Source organism: Oenanthe melanoleuca, chromosome 5 (assembly GCF_029582105.1).
Source record: "Oenanthe melanoleuca isolate GR-GAL-2019-014 chromosome 5, OMel1.0, whole genome shotgun sequence".
Lineage (NCBI taxonomy): Eukaryota > Metazoa > Chordata > Aves > Passeriformes > Muscicapidae > Oenanthe > Oenanthe melanoleuca.
Window position 1 is genome coordinate 10,421,856 of NC_079339.1, and position 14,386 is coordinate 10,436,241.

The following is a 14,386-nucleotide window of genomic DNA, read 5'->3' on the forward strand; positions in this document are numbered from 1 at the left end:
TCTTCCCATATATATATTCTCCAGATATATATACATATATATATATTTATTATTATAAATTATATACATATATAAATTCTGAGTTTTCTTTTACAGTGTAAGAGTATTGGAATGCTTATGCTGGAAACACTGAATGAGAATATTCTGCCATCGATCCAAAACAAAGATCTCTGCTTTCACTTCTGTTTTTAAGATTTGCAAGTAATTTCACTCGGAAAATGTTTAATGACCTCCATCAGTTTTAACATTGGTTTAAATCTGGTTGACTCTGCTGTTTCCTCTGTGCCCATTGTTGCCTCCTTTCAAGATGGACTCAATGGATTTCAATGGCAATCTGCACAGTCCTGTTCTTGCAGTTTTATTTGTGAACTGCAAGCTCTTGCAGTAGTGTGGTTATTGTTACAAGTGGGAAAGTGTCATTATATAAAAATTCTGGTATGACAAGTACCTGTCATGGTTGTGCCACCTTTATTCAACAGTATGAGCTCAAAACTTACCTCCAGGTAGTTTGTTTGAGATTTTCCATAACACATTCCAGTGAGTAAATTGTGTTTAATGCTTACAGGTATGATGTGGGGAAACCTACCTTGAAGAAGCTTCACCCCAGATAAGATGCAACATAAGAACTCCTGCATGACAGCCCCCTTTAGGCCTTACATAACCCTTGGGACATGGTAGCATGCTGTGTTGAAAGCATTAGGAATGAGGTTGGCTTTGGAAAGAAACTGGAAGTTCTGCAGGATCATGTGTTTGGACTTGCCATCTGCACAGTTCAGGAGTTACTCCATGGATCACTTTCTCCCAGTCATCTGAACCGTGAGTCACACAAACCGAAAGCTGAAGGCGGATGTGTGAACAAAGCAAATGCGGGTGTTTGTGGGGCTTCTCCTCACCTTTCCAGAGCCCTTGTTTTTCTGCCCTGCCCCATCCAGGACAAATACATTTAGACCTTCGGGAAGCCACCTTAGCCACCACCGGGCTGTTAAAGGATAAAACCCCTCACGGGTGAGTCTCTGGAAGTCTCCATGACTCAAACTTCACCTACAGCTGGAAGCCTGGCTGTCTTTGTTGTGTTAAACTGAGCAGGAACACTCCACTAGCTGAGTGCTTACCACGACAAACGCAAATGTCTCTGCTGAGCCCTGGTTGTCCGAGGGGTGCCTGCAGCCCTGGACAGGCCGGTTCAGGCCAAAAGCACATGCAGATAAATAGTTTCCAAAGCCCAAAAGCAAACCTGAAACTGGATCCGTACAGGCAGGCTCCTGGAGCTCAGATAGCAAACACCTTCCTCCGGCTCTGACTGCAAGCCCAGCTCTACCGTCTGCTATCAGTTCATTTTTTACCTCAGCCAAATCTGAACTGAGGGCTGACGGAGGGGGCTTAAATAAATTTATTAAATAAAATTTTAAAAACCCCAAACAAACAAAAAACCTCACGAACGTATATATTAGCACATATACATTAAAGTACCCGTCTGTGAACGTGCTTACAGCTCGCACGGCAATCCCCTGGCACTGGAGCTCTGTGAGGGCTGCAGCTCAGCAGCGAACAGCATGGGGACGCGGCGGCCGAGCGGCCGCCATGGAGCGGCTACGCCACTTGCGCAAGCCCCGATGGTTTGCGCGGCGGCGCCGGCAACCCCTTGCGTAGCAGCGTTCATGAATACCGGTGCTGCACTGCGGCGGCGGCACGGCGCAACCAAACCTCCTCCCTCCACCGCCCACCCCGGCCCTGGCACCGCCCCCTTCCTCGGCTGTGATTGGCAGGACGGGTGGAGCGGTCGGCGGCGATTGGCGGGTGCCGGCGGGAGGTGGGGTAGGTTGCGTGAAGGGTGATAAAGTTAGTGGGGCTGCCGGGGAGCGCCCGAGACGCGGCGGCGGCGGTCGGCGCTCTATGGAGGTGGCGGGGGGAGGCATCGGGCCGGTGCTGCTGCTGCTGCTGTGGTGACTCGGAGACTCGCCCTGTCCCGCGCGCTCCCCCCTTCCCCTCCCCAGCCCCGGTCCCCGGCTCCCTTCCCCTCCCCCCCCTTCTCTTGCCTTTTCCCCTGCCCTTGGTAGCCGCCGGGACCCGGGGAAGCTGACAAGGCCTTAGGGAAGGTGAGAAATGCGAGAGTGGCGGGAGAAGCGCGAGTCCGGGGCCGGGAGTGAGCGGGTACTGCTGCAGCTGCAGCTTAAAATGGCGGCTGCCCGGCGCGGCCGCCATTTTCTTTTCCGTTGCTTGTCTGTTTCTCCCGCACAAAATGGCGGCCCGGGCCGGCGGCCGCTCCCGCTGCCGGCTTTGAGAGCCCCGCCGCCGCTGAGCGAAGCGGTGGAGGAGCTCGGCAGTCCCCGCGGGGCGAGGAGGGGAGGCTGAGCGGCAGTGTCGCAGGTTAGAGCGAGGGAGACGGGATCGGGCAGTGCCTGTCTGTACAGGCCATGCCTTTATTTGCCTCGGGTCGGCTGCAGGATGGTGATCTTGCCGCGGTCTGTGGGCGCCCGCACTGCCTCCCAGGTTTCCCTTAGAGGGAGTAGCCGCGGTACACATAGAGGGCTGCGGTCCGAGGATCCCCATTGCTATTGGGATGGTGACGAGAGGATTTTCTAATTAACTTTTTACTATTGTCCATTGCCTTCCCTTCGCGGGAGGGGAGAGCGGGCTGCCGAAGCGCCGCGTCAGCCGGCAGCAGCCTCGCCCACGTTTCCTGTTTGGGGGCTCGGGCGCCGCGGTGCGGGGCGATCCCGCCTGCTTCCCCTTCGTGCCTCGCGGGGCGGCCGCCGCGGTGCGGGGGAGCGGGTCCCGCCCGGCGCCCTGGCGGAGAACAAAGAGCCGGGCGGGCGCGGGCAGCGGGCGGCGCCCGCCGGGCGGGGCGGGGGGGCGGCGGTGCCGCGCGGCGCCTGCGGGGGGCGCCCTCCGCGGCCGAGCCTTTTGTTCGCCGCCGCCATGTTGTCGGCGCTCCTCGTGCCCGCGCCGGGCTCGGCTCGGGAGCGCCCCGAGCGCATCCGGGGCGCTTTCAGGCTTTCCCTCCTCCCCCAGGCCTTTCCCTGTGCTCGCCTTGCTGCTACGTTAGGTTCTTCCTGCAAGGCGAAAGTTGAGGTGGTGGGCGGACGGTAGCTTTTTTCTTTGTTTCGTAGCTTAGTGCGCCATTTGGACGCCTATTATACACCTTTTACTACATTAAGCGTGTCGTTTGTTATCTGCTGCTTTTCACTTTAGAATTTGGCTGGTCTGTCGTGCCATTATAAGTCATAGTTTCTAAATCATGTCAATAAAGGAGTCATTGTGCTGTGTAATCAGAAAAGAAGGACTTTCATTCTTCTCTGCGAGCACTCTTGGTTTTTGGGTAAACTTGAGGGTTTTGCCCAGCTCATGAGTCCCTTGTCTCCTTCCTCTCACCCCCGCTGGAAAACATGGCCATAATGATGAAATCGACCTTTCTGTGACTATCCCAAGTATTGCATGAATGAAAGTTTTCTTTACTTTTTGTAAAGCTCAATGTTGGAGGGTTCTCATTTTCTAACAAACATTTGTACTTTTTAAAATGAGATGCTATGGCTGGTAGTAAACAAGTATAATATGAATGCTTGGTTTGTCTTTCTAGGTTTTGTTTTTCCCTACCCCGTCAATTTAATTTTATTCTTTTGAAGATTCTTCGTTGTCAAGCCGCCAAAGTGGAGAGTGCGATTGCAGAAGGGGGTGCTTCTCGTTTCAGGTACCTTTTGTTTGTTTGATGAGTAGTTAGCAATAGAAAATCTCCTTTGAGAAGATCTTAAATTAGTGTGATGTGTATACCAAAACTGAGATGTTTGGACTAACCTAGGATTCCATGGTTGTTTTTAACAGTGCTTCTTCAGGCGGAGGAGGTGGTAGGGGTGCACCTCAGCACTATCCCAAGACTGCCAGCAACAGGTATGTCATCTTGCTCTTTGATTTGCATGATTTTAAAGTCAGAGCATGTTGGATAATGAATATAGAACTGAAAATAGGGTAGTTTTAAAGTTGGGCCAGAAATACCTAAGAAATTAAAGACCTTTAAATGTTTTGTAGTCTGTGCCCTTTACAGTGTACCTCATGGTTGATAGGAGGTGCATGGGCTAGTTCATGTATTTAATGTAAAAAGTGTGGAGAACTTTCTTGGGTGCCAGGGATTGATGTTGAGTGAGTACTTTCCTGTGCAGATGTTGCAGTGTTGGTAGGGGCAGTTGTGTGCTCTTAACAAAGCAAGTAATGGAATTGGTTTGAGTAAGGCAACACTGAAAGGTTAAAAGGGCAGTTTTTTAAATCACTTTCTGTTTTAACAAATGTATTCTTCAAAATTCTGCAGCGAGTTCCTGGGGAAAACCCCAGGGCAAAACGCTCAGAAATGGATTCCTTCACGAAGCACTAGACGAGATGACGACTCCGCAAACGACAAAGAACGACATGATGCAATCTTCAGGAAAGTAAGAGGGTAAGTAAGTTCTTCACAAAATTACTGCTCTCCTTGCTGTTTTCATTAGCAGTGAGTACCTAAGAAATGGGCTGGAGGGGAAAGGGGGATGTGGGCCTTGAATTTTGGGAAGGTGTGTCTTGTAGCAAGGAACCAACTTGATAATCTAGCAGCAGAAAACACTTCAAGTATTTCTTGTAAACAGATAAATGTTTTCAATGATACTTCAGTCTGAGGATATAAAAAACCAGAGTTGAATGAAAAATTGCACTTTACAATTTTTAGTAGACTTGGAAAGTAAAAAGATAAGTTTGGTCTAAAGTGACTCATGGCATGCTTACAATATCTGTATTCTGTGTTTTGTTTTGTTGGTTTTTTTTTGTTTTTTTTTTTATTCCTCTTTAGCATACTAAATAAGCTTACTCCTGAAAAGTTTGACAAGCTATGCCTTGAGCTCCTCAATGTGGGTGTAGAATCTAAGCTCATCCTAAAAGGGGTCATACTGCTGGTAAGTTGCTTGCATTTATTTTAACTGCAATTTTGTTGCATGCTAAAAAGCAGGGGGTTGGTTGGTTTTGATGGTATACAGAAGTAGCATGAATAATGGCTTTTGTGTATTTGGATTATCAAACACCACCCCCACTCCTGCTTTCTGTGTAAAAAAGGATCTACCAGGCAGGAAGTAGGCTTAATGCTGTAGGTTTCTCATTTATAAGTCTCCACGATTGCTAGATGTGATTGGGGTTCCATGATTATTTTTTTTAATACTGAAGATGCTAGTTTAGCCATCTTATTTGCTTGATGGCTTCCCCCTCTTTCTCTTCTTCTGAGGAGCAAGTCTCTTGGTTTTGGAAAGGCTGCCACTGGTGACCTCTTGGGACACTGATGTAATTGTTACATCACTTTTTTACATGAGATCAGATTGCTGATACCAACTTAAGTGTTAGGATAGTAAACTTGGGTTTTGTTGGCCAAGGGTGATAGAGGCTCTTCAGCAGCACACAGTGGCTTTTGTCCTTTGCTTCAGCGTTAAGACTGGTGTTGGACTATGCTGTTTTATGTTTGATTTAGCAGAAAACAGGATGTTCTAGTTGAGTGGTAATAATCCATTCTGTGTCTTGTAAGTCACTTCCATAATAACATTTACACCCTACTGCTGGCAGCTGCCTTACTCAACCTCAATCTCTGCAGATCGTAGACAAAGCCCTTGAAGAGCCCAAGTATAGCTCGCTGTACGCTCAACTATGTCTGCGACTGGCAGAAGATGCACCCAACTTTGATGGCCCATCAGCAGAGAGTCATCCAGGACAGAAGCAAAGCACAGTGAGTGCATCTCTCAATCTGGAATGGTAAATTTTGCATGCATTTGTGGCTGCCCTGATTAGCTTAATTGTTTTCTTTGTTCTATTTTGTAGACATTCAGACGCCTCCTAATATCTAAACTTCAAGATGAATTTGAAAACCGAACCAGAAATGTTGATAGTAAGTTTTAAAACCACTTTCATACAGAATCTATTTGTCATCTTTTCCCACAGCCGTGTAAGACAGGCTTCTTTGTTTTCCAGTCTATGATAAGCATGATGGTCCCCTCCTCCCTGAGGAGGAGGAACAGAGAGCCATTGCCAAGATCAAGATGCTGGGGAACATCAAATTCATTGGAGAACTTGGCAAGCTTGATCTTATTCATGAATCTATCCTTCATAAGTGCATCAAAACAGTGAGTATTCATATTAGGTGGGGGCTAGGAGCAAAACAGAACTTAAAAAACAAAAATCTGCAAATGTTGGTGCTGCTTTGGGAGTCCTGGAGCAGGAGCATAAAATGCCACAAATCCGTTTCCTGGCAATTACCCATCGCTCTACTGTTAACTTTTGGCATGATTAAGAAGTAAAATCAGCTTTGTTCAAAGCGGTATGAACTGTCTCCAGTGCAAAATATAGTTTGGCCAAGACACAAGTGTGTCATAGGTGGTTCAAAGTACACACACTTAAGAATTGGCAGTTCTTAAAATTAAGTTTTTAAGTCCATTTGCCTTCAGAACAAAACAGTGTTCTTGTGTGTGTCCATATACGAGGTTTGTTGTTTATTATAAGTTCTCATTTCTAAAGATTTTAAATCCTACATTTCCCCTTGAATTTTTCAGCTTTTGGAAAAGAAGAAGAGAGTTCAACTCAAAGATATGGGGGAGGATTTGGAGTGCCTCTGTCAGATAATGAGGACAGTGGGACCTAGATTAGATCATGCGAAAGCCAAGGTATGTGCCTATCCAGTGCAGTCATTAACCTAATTAAACTCTGTGGCTAAGGGTTTTGATTGCCTGAACCTTCTGTATTCAGTATTCATACGTACAGAACAGAGGTTTGATTTTTTTCAGAGAACAGTGTCAGCTATGGCTCCTAGACCAATTCTTTTGATAGAAAAAGCCAATCTTTGAAACAGTTTTAAACATCTCACCAGGATGTAGCTAGGGTCATCAGAAAATCACGTAAGTGAGACTGTTGTTTTTCTAAACATGGCTCAAGAAGATATGGTGAGGAACTATTTTTAGCACATCTAGGTGATGAGGAAGATGAGAGTTTGGAGTGTAAAATTAAAATGAACAGAATTTTGGCTGTGTTGCTTGTCTCTGGTTCAAATGTCTTGGTGCATTAGATCTTTAAATTCTGTCATCAAGAAGCTAGAGGTGGCAGGAAAGGACAGCTTGTTGCATTATTTTGTCTTGAATGTCTCAGGAAAACATTCAAGGCACTTGATAGAATTATCCCAACTTCTAACTTTTGTTCTTCTAGTCCTTAATGGATCAGTACTTTGCCCGTATGCGCTCCTTGATGTCAAGTAAGGAATTGCCAGCAAGGATTCGTTTCCTGCTGCAGGTATGATGATAAAATGGCTTCCTGCTGCTTTTTTCTTGCAAAATTACCTTGAGTCCTTTCCTAATACCTTTTTTTTTTCCCAAGGATACTGTGGAGTTGAGAGAACACAACTGGGTTCCTCGCAAAGCTTTTCTTGACAATGGACCAAAGACTATCAATCAAATCCGTCAAGATGCAGTAAAAGTGAGTGTTCCTTGTAAGGTCCAGAGCCTGACTTGGTTCTGTGCACTTGGGAATAGTTCTCACACAATGTGACAGTTGGCTTAAGGCTTAAAACCAGATAGATTTCTGTAGTTGGGCTCTAGAACCTTGGCTTTCTTGGGGCTGCTTCTTAAAACTGACCAAAACTATAATTCCTGTTTTAAAGGATCTGGGAGTTTTTATTCCTGCTCCTATGTCTCAAGGGATGCGAAGCGACTTCTTTCTGGAGGGACCCTTTATGCCACCCAGGATGAAACTTGACAGGGACCCACTCGGAGGGCTTGCTGATATGTTTGGACAAATGCCAGGTACAGTGACACCACAGGGGTTGATGGGATGGCGGTGGCTTTGCTGTGCTGAGTAAGGACTAAAACTGTCATTGGTCTCCTTGTTAATCCAGGTAGCGGAATTGGTACTGGTCCAGGGGTTATTCAGGATAGATTCTCACCCACCATGGGACGCCATCGTTCAAACCAACTCTTCAATGGCCATGGGGGTCACCTCATGCCTTCTGCTCAATCCCAGTTTGGAGACCTAGGCAAATCTTTTCTGAAAAGTCAGGTAAGGAGGATGGTCACACGGTGACTTCAGCTTATTTAGAAGCACTTCCTGAGATGCGTATGTTATGGATTGTAGTCTGCTTATGTTGAAAGACCTATTCAGATAACTGATGCTCAGCTGATACAAACATTCTAAACCACTTTTTAAATTGTACAAAAGATGCAAGAAGTACACTTTTTGGTTTTTGTTTTTTGTTTTTTTTAACTGCAAGAAGAGGTGCATGTGGCTTTGGTGGGTCAGAACGGTGTGTTTTATTTAAAAGATAGCCCTGTTTTTAGGGATAGATGCTACTCTCCCACCACCCCTGCTCCTTCTTTCTCCCTTCCTGGCAAATAGAATCTTTGTTCCTCTGGTCCCTCTGGTACTACTTACCATATGATGTACGCCACTCCATCATCTGCACTTCTTTCTCTATATCTCCCTTTCTGAAATAGGGGCAAAGCCAACTCTACCATACCCAGAATCAGGGACTCTTATCCCAGCAACAAGGACAGTCGAAGGATATGCCACCTCGGTTTTCTAAGAAAGGACAGCTTAATGCAGATGAGGTACATGACATGCCTACATTATTTACAGCCTATTCTAAATATTGCCCAATGATTATAGCAAGACGCGTTATTATGAGGACTAATGCTGGAACTCTTTCTCCTCCTCCTCATTCTCCTCCGTCTTTGTCCCTCCTCTTTCACCTTTTTCCCCCACCTCCCTCACTTTCCTTAGGGTATCCAGCGTCCTATGAGCAAGACTGAGATATGAGGGCAATTTTTTGGGGTGTCCCTTCCTTCCCACACACTTCTAAGAACACTACTCTGACATCAGTTCCCATGCATCCTATTGATAACAATATATTTAATGAAAACTTCAGAAAATCCTGACCTTTAGAAACCCTGAAGTGCTGGACCAGGTTTTCTTTTTTTGTTTTGTTTTCTTTCGTTTAGAACTGGCTAATAGGCAAAATTTCAAATGCAGAGTAAACTGCATTGTGATTTTGAGTGTTAACCAGACTTGTATCCTGATTTCTGAGCAATTTAGTAGTTTTATCTTGGCTGTAAAATACATCAGCAAACATGCTGATTGTCTTCTTGGGTCTCTAACATACTGCATCTAAAAGGAGCATTTCTAGGTTTTTATACCCGTTGAACTAAATGGCAGTAACTTGCTTTTGTGGGGGGGCGTTTCAGAGCACATGTGCCTTAATTTGTACTCAAGTACTAATATTATAGAAATGGAGTCATGCTTCAGCGAGATCAGTTGGAGTGAGTCCATGGCTCTGTATTGTTGGTCAGAATACTTGAAACAGTTTGAGTTTTTCTTTGACTTACTATTTACAGATTAGCCTGAGACCTGCTCAGTCTTTTCTAATGAATAAAAACCAAGTGCCAAAGCTTCAGCCCCAGATAACTATGATTCCTCCCAGTGCTCAACCACCACGCACTCAGACACCGCCTTTGGGACAGGTAAATACAAAAAAATGCTGCATGTTGTTGCCTATACTTTCCTGTTCATGCTTGGAAAAATTTATTTCTAATGTGAGAAGGGAGAGAGAAGTCTTTGCACAGAGCAGGACTTGGGAAAGAACGTTTGAAATCAAATGGAGTTCCATCTGCTTGTTTACATTTTGTATTGTAAAACTTGATTTAAGCAAAGGTAGATGTGCTGCTAAGAAACAAATTTTGGTCTCTTTTTTTTTTTTCAGCCGCCTCAACTTGGTCTTAAAACAAATCCACCACTTATACAAGAGAAGCCTGCAAAGACCACCAAGAAACCACCTCCTTCTAAGGAAGAGCTACTTAAACAAACTGTAAGTTAGTGTGCAATAGTGGGTCTTGCAGCTTTGGATGTGCTCTTCAAAAAGAATGTCTAACTGTACTTCTTTCCTTTTCAGGAGGCTGTTGTGACTGAATATCTGAACAATGGAAATGCTAATGATGCTGTCAATACTGTGAGAGAAATGAGAGCTCCGAAGCACTTCATTCCTGAGATGCTGAGCAAAGTAATCCTTCAATCCCTAGATAGATCAGATGAGGACAAAGAGAAAGCAAGTACTTTGATCAGCTTGCTCAAGCAGGAGGGAATAGCCACCAGTGACAACTTCATGCAGGTACTGTGGTCTGATAATCTTGCAGTCCTTGTTTTTTGGCTCTTCATGGTGTGTAGCTACTGGAAAGGCAGTGTGCAGATATTTAAGTTCTGTTAATGTGAGGAGGTAAAAGTAGTACATGAACCTGTGAGTGGCACAGGAAGCAATGAAAGGAAGACAGGTAGTAGTTGTGCAATTGGAACCTGGGACCCTCTTTGCAAGTGATTACAGAAAATGTACTTTGAGTATTCTGTTGCACAGGAATAGAATTACTTAAAAATTTCATTTTGTGTGTGTACTGTTTCTTAGGCGTTCCTGAATGTATTGGACCAGTGCCCCAAACTGGAGGTGGACATCCCATTGGTGAAATCCTACTTAGCACAGTTTGCAGCCCGTGCCATTATTTCAGACCTGGTGAGCATTTCCGAACTGGCTCAACCACTGGAGAGTGGCACCCATTTCCCTCTCTTCCTGCTCTGTCTTCAGCAGTTAGCTAAGTTACAAGACCGTGAATGGCTAACAGAATTGTTCCAACAAAGCAAAGTGAACATGCAGAAAATGTTACCAGGTAAGAGTTGCCACAGAGCTTTTCTGTCACCTGATCCTAGAGATGTTGTTCTAGTTTATGCCAGAGTAAAATAACGTGCAGGGTTATCTTGGTGGAATTAGCTGTCATTATTGCTAGGAATGGTGTTTCTTAAGGGGTGGCTGGAGCCATGACCATGACTTAGAGCTCTTGAGAAGCACTCACACGTCTTTATTTCCTTGCCAGAAATTGACCAGAACAAGGACCGCATGCTGGAGATCTTGGAAGGGAAGGGGCTTAGCTTCTTGTTCCCGCTTCTGAAACTGGAGAAGGAACTGCTAAAGCAAATAAAATCGGATCCATCCCCTCAAGCCATCTATAAGTGGATTAAAGATAACATTTCACCCAAGCTTCATGTAGATAAGGGATTTGTGAATATATTGATGACCAGGTGAGATGCTGTTTATGTATGTCAGGTACTTGCTTGGTTAAGCTAGCAGTAAGGCGCTATGTAAAGGCTCAAATGTAGCTCTGCAAAAATCTGAGATGCAGTACATGGTGAAGACAGATGGTTTTGAGTGAACCTTCTCTAGTAAAATCCTATTGTATTTGAGAAGAAAAGCAAATCTCCAGGCTTTCATCAGTGTGAAGGGCTTTCTTTGGGAGGAAGTGGAGACCTGTGTGTTTTTTCTAAAATGTTGAGCTGTAAGAGGGGCAAAACAAGGATTTTTGTGGTGCACTGAACCACAAAACAAGCTGCTGTGCTTGGTCCTGACTGCAGGTGCAAGCAGAAGAATAGCTGTAGTGTGGCTACCTGAACTTGAAATGTCGTGCTTTGATCTTAGTTTGCAGAACTTAGCTTGGCTTTTTTTCTGTCCAGTTTCTTGCAGTATATTTCTAGTGAAGTAAACCCACCCAGTGACGAATCGGATTCTTCATCTGCTCCATCTAAAGAGCAGCTCGAGCAGGAAAAACAGCTGCTTCTTTCCTTCAAGCCAGTGATGCAGAAGTTCCTCCATGACCATGTTGATCTGCAAGTGAGTGCTTTGTATGCACTCCAGGTGCACTGCTACAACAGTAATTTTCCAAAAGGTAAGTGTATTGAGGTCTTGGCTGAATTGGCTTGTCCCTACATTTCTTGAAATGGAGTAAACTGTTGAGGTTATAAAGCTAACCAAGTTTAAATTCACTTTCATAGGCATGTTATTGCGCTTCTTTGTTCATTTCTATGACATGGAGATCATTGAAGAAGAAGCCTTCTTGGCATGGAAAGAAGACATTACTCAAGAGTTTCCAGGGAAAGGCAAAGCTTTATTCCAGGTAAATCTGCTAATGTTAGAATAGAGACTTGTTTTTTGTTATTTCATCTGCACTGGAGCGTTTGAGAAGGCTTTTGTGGTGTCTTAAGACTTGTAAAGATTAGAGACTTAATGGAATATTTCACTAGGAAGGAGTTAAAAAGCAAGGTGAACTAAATCTCTACTAGAGGCCCACATGTAGTGCAAGTGTGAAAGGTTTTTTAAAATGAGTTGGGGACAATGAGTGTTCTTCAGAAGTATCTAATGGGGAAACAATTCCTGCTCCCTTAAACCAGTTTTGTGTAACTGCAGGTAAACCAGTGGTTAACCTGGCTGGAAACTGCTGAAGAAGAAGAATCTGAAGAAGAAGGTGACTAAAGAACCAGCCAAAGCCTTAAATTGTGCAAACATACTGTTGCTATGATGTAACTGCATTTGACCTAACCACTGCGAAAATTCATTCCGCTGTAATGTTTCACAATATTTAAAGCAGACGTATGTCAGTAGGATGTTCTCTGCAAAAGGTTTTTGTAGTATGTCTTAATAGTCTACAATAAAAATATTTTAGAGTATCTTCAATGTTTAGATAACAGTGTATTAGCAGCATGCAATAATTACATCATAAGTTCTCGAGCAGAAGCAGTCTGTTGCAAGGGTCTTCTTTGCTGCCAGTTATCATAGGCTGTTTTTAAGTTAGAAACTGAATAGCAACACTGAATACTGTAGAAATGCACTTTGCTCAGTGTAATACTTGAGTTGTTGCAATATTTGATTATCCATTTGGTTGTTACAGAGAATCCTTAACTGTAATCGATGGTTGTTGCCGTAATAGTATATTTGCCTGTATTTCTACCTCTAGTAATGGGCTTTATGTGCTAGGTTTTAATATCCTTGAGCCTGGGCAAGTGCACAAGTCTTTTTTAAAAGGAACAGTTTACTTGCACAAAAAACTGATCGGCTGAAGAGATGGTTTAATGCCCTTTGGAAGAGGTTTTTGTGGGTGTGAAATATGACATGGTGAGAAATTTGAATTGGTCCCTCTTACAGTACTGAAATTAAGTCTACTTAATTTATCAAGACATGTTCATGCCCTGATTTTATATACTTGTATCTATCAATAAACATTGTGATACTTGACTTGTTTCTGAATGTCTCCCAGTAGAAAAGCTTTGGCTGATTACTTGTTCACTTAAGAAGGAAAACATCAGTGGGAATTGCCTTAGGTTGCAACCATCCTGAAATTATTTTTACACTCCTTGTCTGGATATGCAGATGAATTCTAAATAAGGTCACAGACAAGATGAGACACTACAGATGTGTTGTGACAGGAGGAAAAAGATGGAATTCTGCTGAAGAAATAGGGGTAGGGGTTTACCTTGTGGTCCAATGTATGCTTTATCAGTGAGTATGTGCTTTTGAACTGGTAATGCTTTGAGCTTCCCCCAGGCCACATGCATGTTTCTGAATCAAGTGGCACTGTCTATTAGCTGCCTGTTTCTCAAATCAAATTGGCAAAAAATCCCTACAAAAGAGTTGAATGATGTTGCATTGTACAGGCTTGGAATGTCATCTATTAAATACTCAAAATACCTTACTTCCTAGAACCTTGTCCCCGGTGAGTTTTTTTGTCCTCGTTAATACTCGAGACACAGCCTGTTGAAAGGTGTTGTATTTGTTAATAGCAAAAGGATAGTGGCTCCTGGACTGGAGCTTTGTTTGCCAGTGCTCCAAGTGCTGTAGACTATAAACTTGTGCATCACAGGAGGTGCAGAAGTGGGGGCCCAAAAAAGGAGTAGAACTGATACTAAGGCTTTGAGGAAAGGGAGAGTTGGAGTTGGCCTGGAGCATCTTGAAATGCTGGAAAAGCAGGTCATGGTTTGCTTTGAAGGGCTCCCTGGCTCCAGTCACAGCTCTGGCCTCTTTGAGTTTGTGAGCGGTGGTCTGGGAGTTCTGCTGCTGCCTTGAACTTCTGTACAGAGTGGAAATGCAGGTGCTGTTCTCTACAAGCCAAATGGCATAAAGGGTATTGAGCTTGAGTTGCTGGCAGAATGCCATGGCACCATCTCTGTGTTTCAGAAATGGGGTGCATTCAGAAGGATACTGGTGTGGGGTGCAGTTAGAGGAGACAGGAATGCTTCAACAATTCAGGGCTTGAGATTTGGAGCTGGCTGTGTGATGCAGCTGCACCTCCTGGGTGGCATTGGTGAACACTGACATCCTGGGGCTTCCCAGAGCATTTAACCAGAACATTCAATGCTGTGTTCTTCCTCTGAAACCCATGGCTCTTTCCTGTCTGCAGAGGGATGTAGTAGCTGCTAGAACTACAGGGGTGCAGACTTCACTCCTTATTCCTTATTCTGTGCAGGCTCAGGTGTGTGTGTGCTACAGGCACTAAGGTTCTGCAGTTCAGTACTCCAATTTAACAGGATGGACAAATACAAC

General features: G+C 44.4%; 1 protein-coding gene and 1 non-coding gene across 2 annotated transcripts; both read left to right on the plus strand.

Annotated features, from left to right (window-relative positions):
* The first annotated feature begins 1,893 nt into the window (after positions 1 to 1,893).
* Positions 1,894 to 13,081, plus strand: EIF4G2 (eukaryotic translation initiation factor 4 gamma 2). Its single transcript, XM_056492363.1, has 23 exons — positions 1,894 to 1,923; positions 2,058 to 2,096; positions 3,624 to 3,688; positions 3,820 to 3,885; positions 4,301 to 4,426; positions 4,811 to 4,913; positions 5,597 to 5,728; positions 5,821 to 5,887; positions 5,971 to 6,122; positions 6,549 to 6,659; positions 7,195 to 7,278; positions 7,363 to 7,461; positions 7,646 to 7,787; positions 7,880 to 8,040; positions 8,475 to 8,588; positions 9,372 to 9,497; positions 9,737 to 9,841; positions 9,926 to 10,141; positions 10,430 to 10,688; positions 10,893 to 11,097; positions 11,527 to 11,738; positions 11,845 to 11,966; positions 12,257 to 13,081. The coding sequence occupies exons 1-23, from the start codon at positions 1,894 to 1,896 to the stop codon at positions 12,320 to 12,322; spliced, it is 2,802 nt and encodes a 933-aa protein (XP_056348338.1). The 3' UTR covers positions 12,323 to 13,081.
* Positions 8,630 to 8,802, plus strand: LOC130254575 (small nucleolar RNA SNORD97). The gene has a single exon (XR_008840764.1). It is a non-coding gene; the product is annotated as a small nucleolar RNA SNORD97 (small nucleolar RNA).
* Positions 13,082 to 14,386: the final 1,305 nt, after the last annotated feature.

Bases quoted from the DNA above. Each gene is read 5' to 3' on its own strand.
- EIF4G2 (XM_056492363.1), top strand. From the start codon at position 1,894: ATGGAGGTGGCGGGGGGAGGCATCGGGCCG. The intron at 3,689-3,819 runs GTACCTTTTGTT...TGTTTTTAACAG, and splicing joins GGGGGTGCTTCTCGTTTCAG to TGCTTCTTCAGGCGGAGGAG. The intron at 5,888-5,970 runs GTAAGTTTTAAA...TTTGTTTTCCAG, and splicing joins CCGAACCAGAAATGTTGATA to TCTATGATAAGCATGATGGT.